The sequence below is a fragment of the Puma concolor genome, chromosome B1, assembly GCF_028749965.1.
Source record: "Puma concolor isolate L17-30 chromosome B1, mPumCon1.1.hap2, whole genome shotgun sequence".
Taxonomy (NCBI): domain Eukaryota; kingdom Metazoa; phylum Chordata; class Mammalia; order Carnivora; family Felidae; genus Puma; species Puma concolor.
Genome location: NC_141670.1, coordinates 124,592,534 through 124,609,292, shown reverse-complemented (window position 1 = coordinate 124,609,292; position 16,759 = coordinate 124,592,534). Strand labels below are relative to the sequence as shown.

The window sequence follows — 16,759 nt, the reverse complement described above, 5'->3', positions numbered from 1 at the left end:
AAAATGTTTCAGATAATTATATGGATGAACTTAATGTTGTTTTACTGTACTTGAAATAGTATTGAGTTTGCAATAGGGAGAATAAGGTGTTTTCTTCTTACTAATGTCCATTTGATACATAAACACTTCTGTTTGTTTGTTTGTTTCTTACAGATTCCCTTCAAGCTCAGCTTATCAATATGGGTGTTATACCTACCTTAGTGAAATTACTGGGCATCCATTGCCAAAATGCAGCTCTTACAGAAATGTGTCTTGTTGCATTTGGCAACTTAGCAGAACTTGGTAAGTCCTAGCCATGAACCACAAATGTAATTCACTTATCAGTGTACTTACAATAAATTTTCCTTTAGATGTTAACAACCTGAAGATCCACATAGATTGTATTATTTTTTGGCAGCATTTGGCTTGCTTCAATGTTTAAAAAAGTAGATCCAATTATATTTTATGATTGAATTGTTTGTAATTGGAGCTGCTTTGCTTCCCTCATTGTTTTATTTATCAAAATTTAAAATTTACACTTGTATATTATTCATTAGAGTCAAATATTTAGAATGATTTCCACTTGACTTTAGTATTCTTATATGAGAGACAGTCTTGAAATCAAGTATTGTATTTCCAGGACAAAAATAAAGTCGGTAATTTATTACATTTTATGTAAACTATTTGCTCATCAGGTAAAAAGGAATCTAGCAGACTAAGGCTTTCCCCCCTCTTTTTACAAAATCCCTCAAAATGAGAGAGGACTTTTTCATAAAAATATGTTTATAACAGCATTAGAAAATATTCTGAGAAATCCTTGAAAATCAGAAGGCAGATGGAAGCAGACCAGCCCAGTCATAACAGAGAAGGGGACTGATGACTCCAGCACCCCTATCTCTTTTCTCTGTTTTATTTTTCTCTGTATCATTAATGATACTCTTCTTTCTGGCCTCCCTTCCCATGATTCTTGATATAAAGTTACAATTCCTGGTCTGAATCTACCCCCACAACCATATTCATAATAAATTTCATATTCTGGGAACAATGAAGCCAAATGATGTTTTGTCATAACTAAATATAACAGCTAAAGCAAATTCTATTAATCATACCCATTTTATACATAAAGAAACAGAAGCACCAGGACTCTAACCTTGGATTTTCTAACTGAAAGCTCACGTTCTTACATACTGCATATTAAAGTCTTGATCTCAGTACTTTACTTTTGCATTGGCTTCAAGTTAAAGGAACAGAGATTATTTATCAGAGCTAAATTTTAAAAGTCTTTTTTTCTTAAAAATAGCAACATGTTTAGATTTAATTTCTTTTCATGAGACAGCTAGATTTTTTTTAGCATTGATGACACACAGTGTTAAAAGTCATTCTTATTCAGTGGGTCATCTCCTGGTATTTATGAATGTTCTTGTCTTCTATTTTCTTCTGCTTTTCTTCTTTTTCGTACTGTCTCATTATTTCTATCATTCACGTAAGACCAAGAATGAAAGAACATTTATTCATTGTTTTACAAGATATTAAAATGGGTTGTCAGTTTGTGTTTGGTATACTGTATAGAAATAAAACAGAAGTCATGTTATAATCCCTGATAATGTCATAATCTTTGTAACAGAAGCATAAGCATCATTTATTGTGTGTTGCCTGTGTTAAGGTATCAGGATTTATTTGGGAGATTGCATAGATCACCTCAGTTCAGCCTCCTCTCCCTGGCCTTTATTAAAAGATGGATATACACTCAATTAGTTCAGTCCGATTTTACAGTCTATTTCCAGTTGTTACTGCCTTTACCCCATTTGGAGGACAAAAGGATAACCAGCTGTTACTGTCTTTACCCCATTTGGAGAATAAAAGGATAAAAGAGAAATATTCCTTTATATACTAAGACTTCTAGAGTTTATATCATGTCTGTTATGTTCATGTACTATCTAGGTTATATGTCAATACTGAAGTAGAACCTTATGCCCCAGAATACTTTTCTTCTTTTCAGTGTGTGCTTTATTCCCCATGAGTTAAAAAATCGACATAGTATTATTTTTATTGGCATAGGGTAAATATCAAGTTCCTATCATTTGTATTACAGACTTCTGAATATGGCATATCACTATATGCTAGAGTTACTTTTTGTCAAAATTTTTAAATAAAAATGTTAAACAGCAGAAATTTTTGTGGTTTTTGCTCACAAAACATAAGCTTAAAGATAAAATATAAAATAATTCAATAAGTACAATCTATTATGGAATTGGGGACAAAAAAAGGAAAATGCAGCTCTGCCTTTTTGTTCTCGTTGAACCCTAGTTTATGTACACACATAATTTTTTTATATTCACAATTATAGCATGAATACAATTTTAAAGTTTGCATTCTTATCTAATATTATAGATTAAGTATGGGATTTTTTTTTCCCTTTTTATTTGGTTCCAAAATCTTCTATAAAGAAAATTTTCTGCTTAAAATACTAGGATTTTGAGGGTAGAGATATTAGGATAAAAACTTGAGTTTAATTTCACTTCCTTCTGGAAACTAAAACTTCAGTAAAGGGATACTTTTTAAAAGGCTTAAATTTTCAAGGAAAGGGGGGAAAAAGTGAGGGGAGGGGATAACAAAAACATTTTAGGACCTGGGAAGAAATACCAGCAATAACTTGTGTTTTTAGCAATACTTTGATATCTTAATCCTGAATTGGAAAGCCAAGAAGTAACCAATTTGCTCTTTGGAATCTTCAAAAGGATCAGAATTTGGTGGTATGAAAATCTTATTCTCTTTCCTCTTTCTTTCTTTCTGTCTCTCTCTTTCTCTTTCCCTCTTTTCTTTTTCTTTCTGTCTCTCCTCCCTTCCTTCCTTCCTTCCTTCCTTCCTTCCTTCCTTTTTCTTTCTCTTTCTCATTCATTCATTCATTCATTCATTTAATCAAAACGTGTTTATGGGGATAGTTTCCTACTCCTCTTGATTCAGGGTGCTTTTAGTGCTGCTTCCATCTGAAGGAACACCCTTCTGTAAGCCTTGCTTTTCCTCCCATAGACTGGCAAAGGACAGTAGAGCAGCCAACACAAATTCCTTTTGGGCATGGCTAAAAACAGTGGTGATTTTATAACATCCTGGGCACTTCACATACATCTACCAGGAGCTGGAGCTCTGCACCAGGCACTTCTTTTTGTGCTGCTTCTTCCCCTCTTCCAGGGCGGGTGGAAGAGGGCCTTCCTGAGGGGGCATGTTCTTGTGAGGAGGTCGTGACTGCTGGAAAGCCCCTTTCCACACTTCATGGTAACTGCCCCTTCCCATGTAAGCAAAAGACTATTCTCTGGAGAGACAAAAAAATGGAAAGTTTGTTGTCTGGGGACAAGACTTAAGTTAAAGGAACAGGTACCAGAGTACCATTCCAAATATAGATTAAGTGAAAATAGGTACACTGATGGTGAAAATCCCAATGTTATATCCCTTTGTCCTCTAGAACATAGACTTAAAGGTACTTATACAAAAGCACTATCTGACCACCCTTACAGATAATCTTGCAGTCAAAAAGACAACATATACTCATAGCTCCTAATCAACTTTTAAATCCCAGTTTTTATTTTATTTTATTTTATTTTATTTTATTTTATTTTATTATTTTATTTTATTTTGTATTTTATTTTGTATTTTTTTCATCATGGTAAGTGTACTCTTTAGTCCCCATCCCTTATTTCCTTCAGTCCCCAACCCACCTCCTCTCTGGTAATCATCAGTTTGTTCTGTATAGTTAAGAGTTTGTTTCTTGGTTTGCCTCTCTCTCTTTTTTCCTTTGCTCATTTATTTTGTTTCTTAAATTCACATGGTATCTGTCTTTCTCTGACTGGCTCACTTCACTTAGCATTATACTCTCTAGATCTATCCATGTTGCAAATGGCAAGATTTCATTCTTCTTTTATGGCTGAATAATATTCTAATAATATTCTTTAAGCATTCATCTTTCTTTTTAAAAATTTTTTTAATATTTATTTATTTTTGAGAGACAGAGACAGAGCATCAGTGGGGGAGGAACAGAGAGGGAGACACAGAATCTAAAGCAGGTTCCAGGCTCTGAGCTGTCAGCACAGAGCCCTGTGTAGGGCTCGAACCCACAAACTGAGATCATGACCTGAGCTGAAGTCAGATGCTTAACTGATTGAGCCACCCAGGCGCCCCTAACCATTCATCTTTCAGTGGACACTTGGGCTGCTTCCATAGTTTGGCTATTGTAAATAATGCTGCAATAAACATAGGGGTGACTGTATCCTTTTGAGTTAATGTTTTTGTATTTTTTGGGTAAATACTCAGTAGTGTGATTCCTGGATCATAAGGTAGTTCTGTGTTTAATTTTTTGAAGAATCTCCATACTGTTTTTCACAGTGGCTGTACCAGTTTGTATTCTCACCAACAGCACAAGGGCGTTCCTTTTTCTCCACATCCTCACCAACACTTGTTTCTTGTGTTTTTGACTTCAGTCATTTGGATAGGTGTGAGATGATAACTCATTGTAATTTTGATTCACCTTTCTCTGATGATGAATGATGTTGAGCCTCTTCTCATGTGTCTGTTGGCCATCTGTATGTCTTTTTTTTTTTTTTTTTTTTTTTTTTTTTTTTTTTTTTTTGAGGAATGTCTGTTCATATCTTCTGCCTATTTTTTAATTGGATTATTTGTTTTTTGGGTATAAAGTTGTATCAGTTCTTTATATGTTTTGGATACTAACCTTTTAATGGATATGTCCTTTGCAAATATCTTCTCCCATTCTGTAGGTTGCCTTTTAGTTTTGTTGATTGTTTCTTTCAGTGTGCAGAAGCTTTTTATTTTGATATGGTCCCAGTAGTTTACTTTTGCTTTTATTTCCCTTGCCTCAAGAGACTTTATCTAGAAAAATGTTATTACAGCCAGTGTTAGAGAGATTACTGCCCGTGCTCTCTTAGGATTTTTATGGTTTCAGGTCTCACATTTAGGTCTGTAATACATTTTATGTTTATTTTTGTGTATGGTGAAAGAAAGTGGTCCAGTTTCACTCTTTTCCATGTGGTTATCCAGTTTTCTCAACATCATTTGTTGAAGAGACTTTTTCCTATTGGTTATTCTTTCCTCCATTGTCGAAGATTAATTGACCATATAATCATGGGTTTATTTTGGGGTTTTCTCTTCTTTTCCATTGATCTATGTGTCTGTTTTTATGCCAGTACCATACTGTTTTAATTTTGTAATTACTTTGTAATATAACTTGAAGTCTGAGATTTAGATACTTCCAGTTTTGTTTTTCTTTTTCAAGCTTTAGCTATTTGAGGTCTTTTGTGGTTCCACACAAATTTAAAGACTGTTTATTCTATTTCTGTGAAAAATAGTACTGGTATTTTGATAGGGATTGCATTAAATGTATAGATTGCTTTGAGTAGTATAGACATTTTAACCATATTTGTTCTTCTAACCCATGAACATGGAATGGCTTTCCATTTCTTTGAATGGTCTTGAATATCTTTCATCAGTGTTTTACAATTTTTAGAATACAGTTCTTTCACCTTCTTGGTTAAGTTTTCTCCTAGATATTTCATTGTTTTTAATGTAATGTACATGGGATTATTTTCTTAATTTCACTTTCTCTTGTTTCACTATTAGTGTATAGTAATGCAACAGATTCCTGTACACTGATTTGTATCCTGCTACTTTACTGAATTCATTTATCAATTCTAGTAGTTTTTTTGGTGGAGTCTTTAGGGCTTTCTATATATAGTATCATGTCATCTGCAAATAGAGAGAGTTTTACTTCTTCCTTACCTATTTGGATACCTTTTACTTCTTTATGTTGTCTAATTGCTGTGGCTAGGACTTTAGTACTATGTTGAATAAAAGTGGTAGAGTAGAATCCTTGCCTTATTCCTGACCTTAGGGGAAAAACTCAATTTTTCACCATCGAGTATTATGTTCACTGGGGTGTTTCATATAAGGCCATTATTATGTTGAGCTCTAGACTTACTTTGTGGAAGGTTTTTATAATGAATGGATTTTCTACTTTATCAAATGCTTTTTCTGCATCTATTGAAATGATCATATGTTTTTTTACCTGCTCTCTTATTGATGTGACGTATCATACTGATTGTTTTGCAAATATTGAACTATGCTTGCATCCCAAGAATAAATCCCACTTGATCATGGTGTATGATTTTTTTAAATGTATTTTTGGATTCAGTTTGCCTAATGTATTGTTGAGGATTTTTGCATCTATATTCTTGAGAGATATTGACCTAGAGTTCTCTTTCGTTGTAGTGTCTTTATCTTGCTTTGGTATCAAGGAGATACAGGCCTCCTAGAATGAATTTGGAAGATTATTTCCTCTTTTGTTTTTTGGAATAGTTTGAGAAGAGTGGGTATTAACTCTTGTTTAAATGTTTGGTAGGGTTCACCTGTAAAGCCATCTGGTCCTGGACCTTTTTTTGTTTGGAGTGTTTTGATGACTGCTTCAATTTCGTTGTTGTTAATTGGTCTGTTCAAATTTTCTATTTCTTCCTGCTTTAGTTTTGGTAGGTTATATATTTCTAGGAATTTATCCATTTCAATTTGTTAGCATACAGATTTTCATAATATTCTGTTAGAATTATTTGTATTTCTGTGGTGTTGGTAGTTGTTTCCCCTCTTTCATTGGTAATTTTATTTGGACCCCTCTCTCTTTTTTTTTTTTTTTTTTTAAATGAGTCTTGCTAGAGGTTTTTATCAATTTTGTTGATCTTTGAAAGAACCACCTCCTGGTTTCATTGATCTGTTCTATTTTTTTGTTGTTGTTGTTTGGTTGGTTGGTTAGTTGGTTCCTACATCATTTATTTCTGCTCTAATCTCAATTATTTTCTTCCTTTTGTTGGGTTAGGCTTTTGTTTGTTCTTTTTCTAGATCCTTAAGGTGTAAGGTTAGGTTGTTTATTTGAGATTTTTCTCTCTTCTTGAGGTAGGTCTGTGTTGCTATAAACCTCCCTCTTAGAGCCACTTTTGCTGTATTCCAAAGATTTGGGACTATTTTGTTTTTGTTTTCATTTGTTTTCATGTAATTTTTTATTTCTTCTTTGATTTCTTGGTAGACCCATTCATTGTTTAGAAGCATGTTATTTAACTGCCATGTGTTTGTGTTCTTTCCAGATTTTTTCTTGTGGTTGATTTCTAATTTCAGAACATTGTGGTCAGAAAAGATGTATGGTATGACTTTGATTTTTTTTAAAACGTTGAGATTTATTTTGTAGACTAATATGTGATCTATTCTGGAAAATGTTATATATGCACTTGAATGTATGTTTTGCTGTTTTAGGATGAAATGTTCTAAATATGTCTTTTACATCCATCTGGTCCAGTGTGTCATTCAAAGTCACTCTTTCCTTGTTGATTTTCTGTGTGGGTGATCTGTCCATCAATCTAAGTGGGGTGTTAAAGTCCTCTACTATTAGTGTATTACTATCAGTTAGTTCTTTTAAGTTTGTTATTAACTGTTTTATATATTTGGGTGTTTCCACGTTGGGTGCATAAATATTTACAATTGTTATATCCTCTTGTTGGATTGTCCCCTTTACTATTATATAGTGTCATTCTTTGTCTCTTGTTACAGTCTTTGTTTTAAAATCTATTTTGTCCAATATAAATATTGCTTTGCTGGCTTTCTTTTGACAGCCATTTGTATAGTAAATGTTTCTCTATCCCCTCACTTTCAATCTGCAGGTGTGTTTTGGTCTGAAATGATAAGCGACATGTAGTTGGGTCTTGTTTTTTAATTCACTCTGTCACCCTGTGTCTTTTGATTGGAGCTCTTAGTGCATTTACATTCAAAGTAATTATTGATTATTGCTATTTTGTTACTTGTTTTGTGGTTTCTGTAGATTCCCTCTTATCCTTTCGTCTCGTGCTCTCTTTCATTGTTATCTTTCTTTAGTGATATACTTGGATTTCTTTGTCTTTATTTTTTGCATATCTATTAACTGCTCTTTGATTTGAGATTGTCATTAGGTTTGTATATAATCTCTTCTGTGTATAGCGGTCTATATTATGTTGGTGGTTACTTACATTTGAGTCCTCACTTATGTCCCCACCACAATTTTAATGTATGGTGTCATACTTTACATCCTTTTATTTTGTGAGGCCCTTGACTGTTTTTTACAGAAATATTTATTTCTACTGTTTTTGTGTTTTTTTATTTATCATACTCTAATTTACAGTTTTTCCTTTTTCACTTGAAGAGTCTCATTTAATAGTTCTTGTAGAGCTGATTTAGTGTTCATGAACTCCTTGAGAAACTTTTCATCTCATTCTATTCTGAATTATACCCTTGCTGAATAGAGTATTCTTGGCTGCAGATTTTTCCCTTTCAGTACTTTGAAAGTATCATGCCACTCCCTTCTGGCCTGCAAATTTTCTGCTGAAAAACCCACCGATGGCTCTATGGGGTTTTCCTTGCATGTAACTGTCTTTTCTCTTGCTGTTTAAAAATTTTTTCTATTGATCACTACTTTTTGGCATTTAATTACTGTGTGTCTTTGTATGGACCTCCTCAGGTTGAATTTTTCGAGGGAATCCCTGTGCCTTCTTAATCTGATACCTGTTTCCTTCCTCAGATTAGGGAATTTTACAGCTGCTATTTCTTCAGATAAATTTTCTGCCACCTTATCTCTCTCTTTTTCTTTTGAGATCCCTATAATGTGGTTGTTATCACACTTGATGTAGTCAGAGTTCCCTAAGACTCTTCTCAATTTGTAGAATTTCCTTTCCTTTGCTCAGCTTGGTTACTTTCCATTACTCTCTTCTGGGTTGTTAATTCATTTCTCTGCTTCATCTAACCTGGTATTTATTCCATCAAGTCTATTTTTATTTCGTTTACTGTGTTCTTGATCTCTGATTGGTTCTTTTTAATCTCTGTGTTAATGGTCTCACTGATGTTCTCCACTCTTTTCTCCAGTCCAGTGAGTATCTTTATGATCATTAAATTCTCTATCAGGCATATTACTTGATATCTGTTTCATTTTGGTCTCTTGCTGTGGCTTGATCCTGTTCTTTCATTTGGGAGATGTTTCTCTGTCTCCTCATTTTGTCTGACTTTGTGTGTCTGTTTCTGTGTGTTAGGAAAGTCGGCTACTTCTCTTTCTCTTAATGATATTAGTCTTATGAAGAAGTGGTCCTGTAGTGCCCTGCAGTTTAGTGTCCCCTGTTCCCCAGGGCCTGCACTTCAGGGACCATCTCTTATGTGTGTTGCATGTGCTCTGCTGTTGAGTCTTGGCCTCTTTTTCCTTCATTCTAATTATCTACAGAGTCTCTCTATTGTATGCAGTAAGGTGTGTGGTGGTCAGCTTACGAAACACCTGCCCCTGCTGGGACTGAGGTCCTGCAAAATGAGCAGGTCAGGAGATATGTTATTGCGAGGGTTTGTACTGGTTTTCTGGTTAGGGAGTGGATAGCGCTGGGACTGAGGTGAGCATGACTGGGAAAGGTGGATCTTGACCAACGTGTTGGGGAGGGAGATTTGATGCAAGCAACTTAGGTAAGGAGTGTGGAAGCCTCACTGGTTCCCACAGGTGGCTATTGTTTTTGCTGTAGAGGAAATGGTACCTGCCAGCTTCTTTATTCCTGGAAGGGATCTCTCCATAATCCTTGTCTCTCCTAGCTGTGCTCTGAGATGAGCAAATTACTCTCTCCTCACCTGCCCCCATCCTCCCACCCCCTATTTGCCCCCGGGGTTTTCCAAACTGCTCGTTCTACACTGTATCTGCACAAGCTGTCATGCTATCTCTTTAAGGGCAGGAACTCTGCTTCCTGATACCTTCTGGGTTCTCCCAGAGTGGAGCCTCCTTATTTTTAAAGTTCTAGGCTTTAAGTCATGCTGGTTTCAAGAACTCATGAAATTTGGCCGCTTTCACTTTCAAAGGTAAATATTAGAGACCCATCCTCCCTGTTTGTTGTGGAAGATTTGTTTTCTGCCCTTCTCTGTACTACCAGCTTCCTCCCCACCATATATGGCCACAATTTGTTTCCCTCCCAGGTTTGTTTCCCTCCAAGACCACATCTTTGCATCTTCACCCTTCCTACCTTCTTTGATGTGGCCTCTTCCCTGTCTTTAGTTGTAGAGTTTGTTCTCCCAGTCTTCAGGTCATTTTCCTGGGTTATTTATGCTGATATGGATTTTATCTAGTTGTATCCATGGGACAAGGCAAACTTAGAGCCCTGCTACTCTACCATCTTCCCAGCCAACTTAAATCCTAATCTTTAATGAATATGCAGACAATGAGAGAGGTGAGGATAACTTCTAACATGAAAGATAATGAAATAAATAGAAAAAAAGCATTGTAGAGAAAATAGAAACTGTACAGGGTAAGGAAAAAACCAGTATCTTCAGATAAGTTAGAAAAACATACTGTGAGCATGAAACTATAATGGGATGCTATTTTTAAGAAAGAGGAACAGAACGAAAAAGGCTGAATGTTAAAAGCACAATAGCTAAAATGAAAGACAAATATTTGGAGAAATAGTTGCAGAAGTAAAGCAAAAAACAAGAAGATGGAAAATACAAAAAAATATAGAGAGAATTGGGCCAAGAGTTTTAGAAAGAGATAAACAGGAGGAAATCGCCAAATAACTCCCATATCACAGAACTAATGTACATAATTTTTTATGATTAGAAGGGTCTGTCAAATGCCTAGCCTAATGGATAAAAATAGACCCATATCATGGCCCATCAATGTGAAATTTTAAAATGGGACAGGGGCACCTGGGTGACTCAGTCAGTTAAGCAGCCAACTCTTGATTTCGATTCAGGTCATGATTTCACAATTCGTGATCAAGCTTCACGCTGGGCTTCATGCTGACAACACAGAGCCCGCTTAGGATCCTATCCCTCTCTGCCTCTCCCCTATTGATTCTCATTCTCTCTCTCTCTCTCTCTCTCTCTCTCCCTCTTTCTCGCAAAGATAAATAAACTTTAAAATGGGACAAAGAACATCTTACAAACTTAGAAAAAAGTTACATACAAAAGACTGTAAATCAGTTGACATCAGATATCTCAAAACACTGGCCATCAGAAGAAAATAGAGTACTGCCTTCAAATTTTGAGGGGAAATTAGTTCCAATATAGTATTCTATACCCAATCAAACTGTCAATCAAGTGTGAAGTTATAATAAAGACATTATCAAACATGAACATCTCAGAAAATCAGTATCCTACATACTTTTCCTCTGGAAGCCACTGAAAATGTGTTCCACCAAAAGAAGGGATTTAAATTAACAAAGAAGACTACATAGGAATCAGAAAACAAGGGATCCAACAAGAAAACAAAAATTCCTAGTAGTGTGGTGACACGAGAGCCCTAAATGGCCTGTTTTCAAAGAGCAACCAGTCCAGATTGGAACAAGTCAAAAGGCTAGACTCAAGATTGGGGTAATTCTTGGAGGAGATGAAATTGATTAAATACTTAAATAAACTTAGTAAGAGAAGATCAGATAACTGATGGGCAATTTGGAGTTTAATTAATGATAACTACATAGAACTAAGCAAATGAAAAAAATAATCCCAGGGGAAGTACAAGTAATTCTAGGGAAAATAAAATACTATGAGAAATACTTGGAGGAATAGAATATGGATAGCAAAAAAGAACACTAACACTATCATTTTTAAAAAGAGTGAGAGCACATAACTAGATAAATATTGTCTTTCTGATTCACCCCTGATTTTATGTTTCTGAAATTCTTCTCATTTGAAGTATTGTCTGAAGCAAAGGAGCAACCAACAGTGTTCAGGACTTAAGTCATCCCTATTTATATCAAAGTAACTTTTTAGACTAAGGCTGCTCACATTTATAGAATATGATCTCTGAGGGCTTAGGTAGCTTATTGGAAAAGACAATCCATACTCCACTCCTACTTCTTTTTTATGGCATTAAGGAATCATTCAAGTTTTGGAGTGGATTTTCATCATTTTGGCATCGATCTGGTGTCAAAAGCAGTGTAACAAGAGAACAAATCAAAACTGTTAAGCCATATTAAGATTTGTTTTTCTCCTTTCTTTTAAAGTTTGAATTTGCAAACTTTTTTATTTGGTATCAATGGATATTTACCTGAAACTAGAGAGTAGAACCTCACTCCTGTATTTATTTAACTGTTCGTTCAGTCACACATTCATTCAATCAAGTGTTCTTAGGTACTGGGCATTATACTGTATACGGTGTTTGTGGTTGTTAATCTGCACTGTCCCTGCCCTCAAGGAGCTTATTATTATACTTTAGCTTATACTCAAGGGTGAGATGGAAATTTATTTTTTATTTATTTTTATTTTTTAAAGTTTATTTATTTGGCGGGGGGTGGCAAAGAGAGAGGGGGAGAGAGAAAATTCCAAGCAGACTCCATGCTATCAGCATGTCATGAACCATGAGATCATGACAGCCAAAATCAAGTCGGAAGTTTAACCAACTGAGTCACCCAGGAGCCATGGAAATTTGTTTTTTAAACAAATTTACAAACAAGCATATAATTATAAATTGTCATAATTTCTTGTATCAGAAAGTAATGGAATAAGGTGAGGGACTAATTTAAATTAGAGGCATAAACTCTGGGTGGGAGAAAGCATTTTCAGTCAAGATTTCAAAATATTTACCTTCTATATATATTATTATAGTAGTTCTCTTAGGAAGCTGCTAGAGGATGCTTCTATCAAATCAAAACAAGTGAAAACAAAAGGATGTAGGTAACAGAGGAGAAGAAAGTATCAAGATAATGATAAAAAATAAATTCTAGGATGTCAGCTGTGCCCCCAAAACAGAAGCAAATCTATATTGGATTTGGTCAGAATTCTCTGAAAATTCTGGATACATTATTGGGAACTCTGAAGCAGCAAAGCAAATTAAGAAGATAATTGGAAAGAAATGGAATGGATTACTGTTGTATTTTGGGGGTAGATTGGTAGACTTTGGTAATTCATTGGATGTAGAATTAAATGAGAACAAGTGAGCAATGACTCCTAGATTTCTGCCTGCATAGATGGATAGATAAACTGTTCATTTACCAAGTAAAGGAAGTCTAGAAGAAGACAGATTTCAGGTAATACCAGAAGTCCTTTTTAGACATGGAGTTGGATGCTACAGGGGGGAGTATTCAAATGGAGATGTCAAGTGACCAGTTAAATAAATAGCTTGAGGCACAGAAGAGGGCTAGAGATGTGACTGTATAACTACCAACATAGAGGAGCAGTTTTGATGCTATGGAAGGGAATTAGATTTTCTGAGATGAGAGTAACAACCAAAATAAGGTAAGAAAGAAAAGGATCAAGTCCCAAGGAAATGGAATTTATAGAGTCTGGTGGAAAAGGAGGAGCAAGTTTGAAACTACAGAGGGTGGATGTAGGCCAAAACTAGTTTGAAGTGGGTTTAAGAATGCATGTGAGTTGAGAAAGTAGAGACAGTGTATGTAGACAGTGCTATCAAGGAACTTGTTTGTGAAAGTGAACAGAGATTGGATGGTAGTTGAAGAACAGTGAAGTAGAAGAAAGTTGTTTTTAATATTGCTTTTTTTGTATAGGATATTAGAGCATATTTAATTGCAGATGATGAGGCTATAGAGTGAAGAGAGATTGAAGATGCTAAAGAGGCAAGCGGGACTGAGACCCCAAGCACATGTGAAGCATTGACCTTTAATAGTAGGCATATCATGCCAGTGCAAGAGCATACCATTTTAATGATCTGAGGGTAATAATAAGTCACCTTTACTTCAGCCATGTAAAAATGCAGTCTATTAAGAGTAATTTTTCTTCTTTGGCTAAAAGCCTTGAAACTATGAATTTATAACTTAGTAATTTAATTGTTGCTATGGTTACACCTATATGTTATGCTGGTGAACATTTTTTTACAGCCTTGAATAAAACTGGGTTAGAACGTTTTCTTTAATGCCATTTTTCCTTTTCAAGAGCATTTAAACTGTATCTGATAGTTCCTGTATTTGAAAAGTATTTGTATTTATCAGTAATGGTACAAAATGAGCATGTATTGAAAGTAATAGAATACAGTTACTGTGTTTAAATTTTATTTGCTTACTCTATATGTCCCTCTCCTTTTTTGCAGAGTCAAGTAAAGAACAGTTTGCCAGTACAAACATTGCTGAAGAACTGGTAAAACTCTTCAAGAAACAAATAGAACATGATAAAAGGGAAATGATTTTTGAAGTCCTTGCTCCATTGGCAGAAAATGGTGAGAAATTAAATGCACCTCTTGATTATTTATCATGTATGCTTTCCATTCTTCCTGATATTATTGAATTGCCAGATATTTAACTCAAAGCCCTTCTTTGCTTTATTAATGATGTGTTAAGTTTTATTTTGGGTGTCCATAACTTTAGCTACATTATCAACTCGATTACTATATCTACATTGGCCAAAGCTACTTACCAAGTTCCTTTGATTTTAAAGTCTTGCCAAACATCGTTCTGTAGCTTACACATTTTTGTGCCCATCTGGAAAAGGCACCAGAGAGGCTGAACTCCACTTATGTAACCTTGCAGGGCAAAGGGACAGTGTAGACACTGGTAAACTATTCCCATCTTTGCATTAAAAAATCTTAAGGGATACACCATTGGAATAAGAGTGAACCAGAGTAAACAAAACATCCCATATAATTTTTCAGATACAGTGTCTAGCACATAATCAGAGAGGACCAGATACATGAGGAGACAAGATATTGTAAGCAAGAACCAGCCCAAAGAACAGGCAACCACAGCAAATCTCCAGATATTGAAATTATTAGACAGTGATTCACAGGTATGCTTATTATGTTCAGAGAGTTAAAGGCAAGCTTGAAACATTTAGAAGGAAACTAAAAACTATAAAAGGTAACATAGCAGACTTGAAAAAGAAACAATTCGAAATTCCTGAATTGGAACAATACAGCCCCAAATAAGAACCTAATGGATGCGTTTAACAGCAGATTAAATATAGTTGTTTTAGAGAACCAGTGAACTGGAAGATAGACTGGAAGGAAATCCACAATGAAGTATAAAGAGAAAATAATCAGCATACATAAAAAAGAGAATAAGAAGTACAGAGGATACAGTGAGAAGGTCTCATATACATTGTGTGGAGTTCCAGAAAGTGCAGGGGGGGAAGCAGAGGCAATATTTTTTTTTTTAATTTTGGCATAGAATTTACCAGAAATTGTGAAAGATAACAAAGATTCAAAAACTCAAATGAATCTAAAACCTGATAAAAAGAAATCTACATTTTTTTTTATACTGAAACTACAGGAAACTAATGACAAAAATCTTAAAAGTAGCCAGGAAAATAATAGATTATCGTAAAAGAGGTGATAGTTTGACTGATTGTTAATCTTCCAGCACAACAATGAAAGTCAGATGACAATGAAACATCTTCTATGTGATGAAAAAATAAATAAATAAATGCCAACCTAGAATTCTAAACCCAATGAAGGCATCCTTCAAAACTAAAGGCAAAATAAAGATATTTTTAGAGTAAAAACTGAGAAAGTTCACCACTGACTTTTAAGGTGATTACTAAAATAATTTTTAAAAACAACATGTAACTGCCAAACTAATGGACGGATTTATGGGAAGATTTTTTTAATCTTTATTAAAAAAAATTTTTTTTTAATCTTTATTTATTTTTTGAGAGAGAGACAGAGGGTGAGCAGGGGAGGAGCTGAGGGGAGGAAGACACAGAATCTGAAGCAGGCTCCAGGCTCTGAGCTATCAGCACAGAGCCCTACACGGGGCTTGAACTCCCGAACCGTGAGATCATGACCTGAGCCGAAGCCAGATGCGTAATTGAATGAATCACCCAGGCACCCTGGAAAGATTGTTTCTTTAAATACACCTTCAATCAATACACCTTCAATAACAGAAAAGAGGAGAGAAAAAGGAACATAGAACAGGAGTTACAAATACAGCATAAAAAATATATTAGATTTAAGACACAGTATTACAGTAATTACATTAAATGTACTTGACCTAAATGCTTTAATTAAAAGACCAGTTGTCAGCTGAATTTTAACAATCAACTATACTTTTGGGATGCCTTGGTGGTTCAGTCAGTGGAGCATCCAACTCTTGATTTCAGCTCAAGTTATGATCTAACGGTTTGCGGGTTCAAGCTTGTGTCGGGTTCTGCACTGGCAGCACGAAGCCTGTTTGGGATTCTCTTTATTTCCTTCTCTCTCTGCCTCTCCCCTACTTGCTCTTTCTCTCTCTCAAATAAATAAATAAAACTTTTTTTTAATTAAAAAAAATTTTTTTTAAAAATCAACTATACTTTTTAAAACAACCCACTTGTTAAATATAAGGAGATTTAAAAGATTTAGAATAAAAGGATTTAAAAAATCATTCAAACTTAAAGAAGGCTGAGATAGTAATATTTAATCTTAAATAGAATTTAAGATTAAAAGACTCAATAGAGATAAGGTGACTTATGGTGATGAAAGTTTAATTCAACTGTGAGCTATAATAAATATACATTACCCCAAAACATATGAAGGCAAAATACTCAGAACTATGAAGAGAAATAGAAAAATTCATAAATATCATGGGAGCTTTTAATGCCTCTGAGTAATTTATACTACAAGCAGATTAAGAAAAACAACAAGGATATAGAAAATGTGAACAACATGATTAAGAAAATTGATTTAATGGATGTATTATAGAGTACTGCACCCAGCTGCAGGGCCCTTTCTTTTCAAATACACATGAAATATATAAAACATGCATAGTTATGAAAAAGTTTTAACAAATTTCAAAGGATTGCAACCTTATGGAGTATATTCTCT

General features: G+C 34.7%; 1 protein-coding gene and 1 pseudogene across 5 annotated transcripts in view; one reads left to right on the top strand and one right to left on the bottom strand.

The window, feature by feature from the left end:
* RAP1GDS1 (Rap1 GTPase-GDP dissociation stimulator 1) overlaps positions 1-16,759 on the top strand; it is a 180,102-nt gene that overhangs the window by 130,505 nt on the left and 32,838 nt on the right. For all 5 annotated transcript variants that reach the window (XM_086704532.1, XM_086704529.1, XM_086704528.1 and 2 more), the window contains 2 exons: positions 154-282; positions 14,054-14,179. In XM_086704532.1, coding sequence (XP_086560658.1) covers positions 154-282; positions 14,054-14,179 — 255 coding nt within the window. The remainder of the gene's footprint in view (positions 1-153; positions 283-14,053; positions 14,180-16,759) is intronic.
* On the bottom strand, positions 2,906-3,201 carry LOC112858497 (small ribosomal subunit protein eS27 pseudogene; annotated as a pseudogene).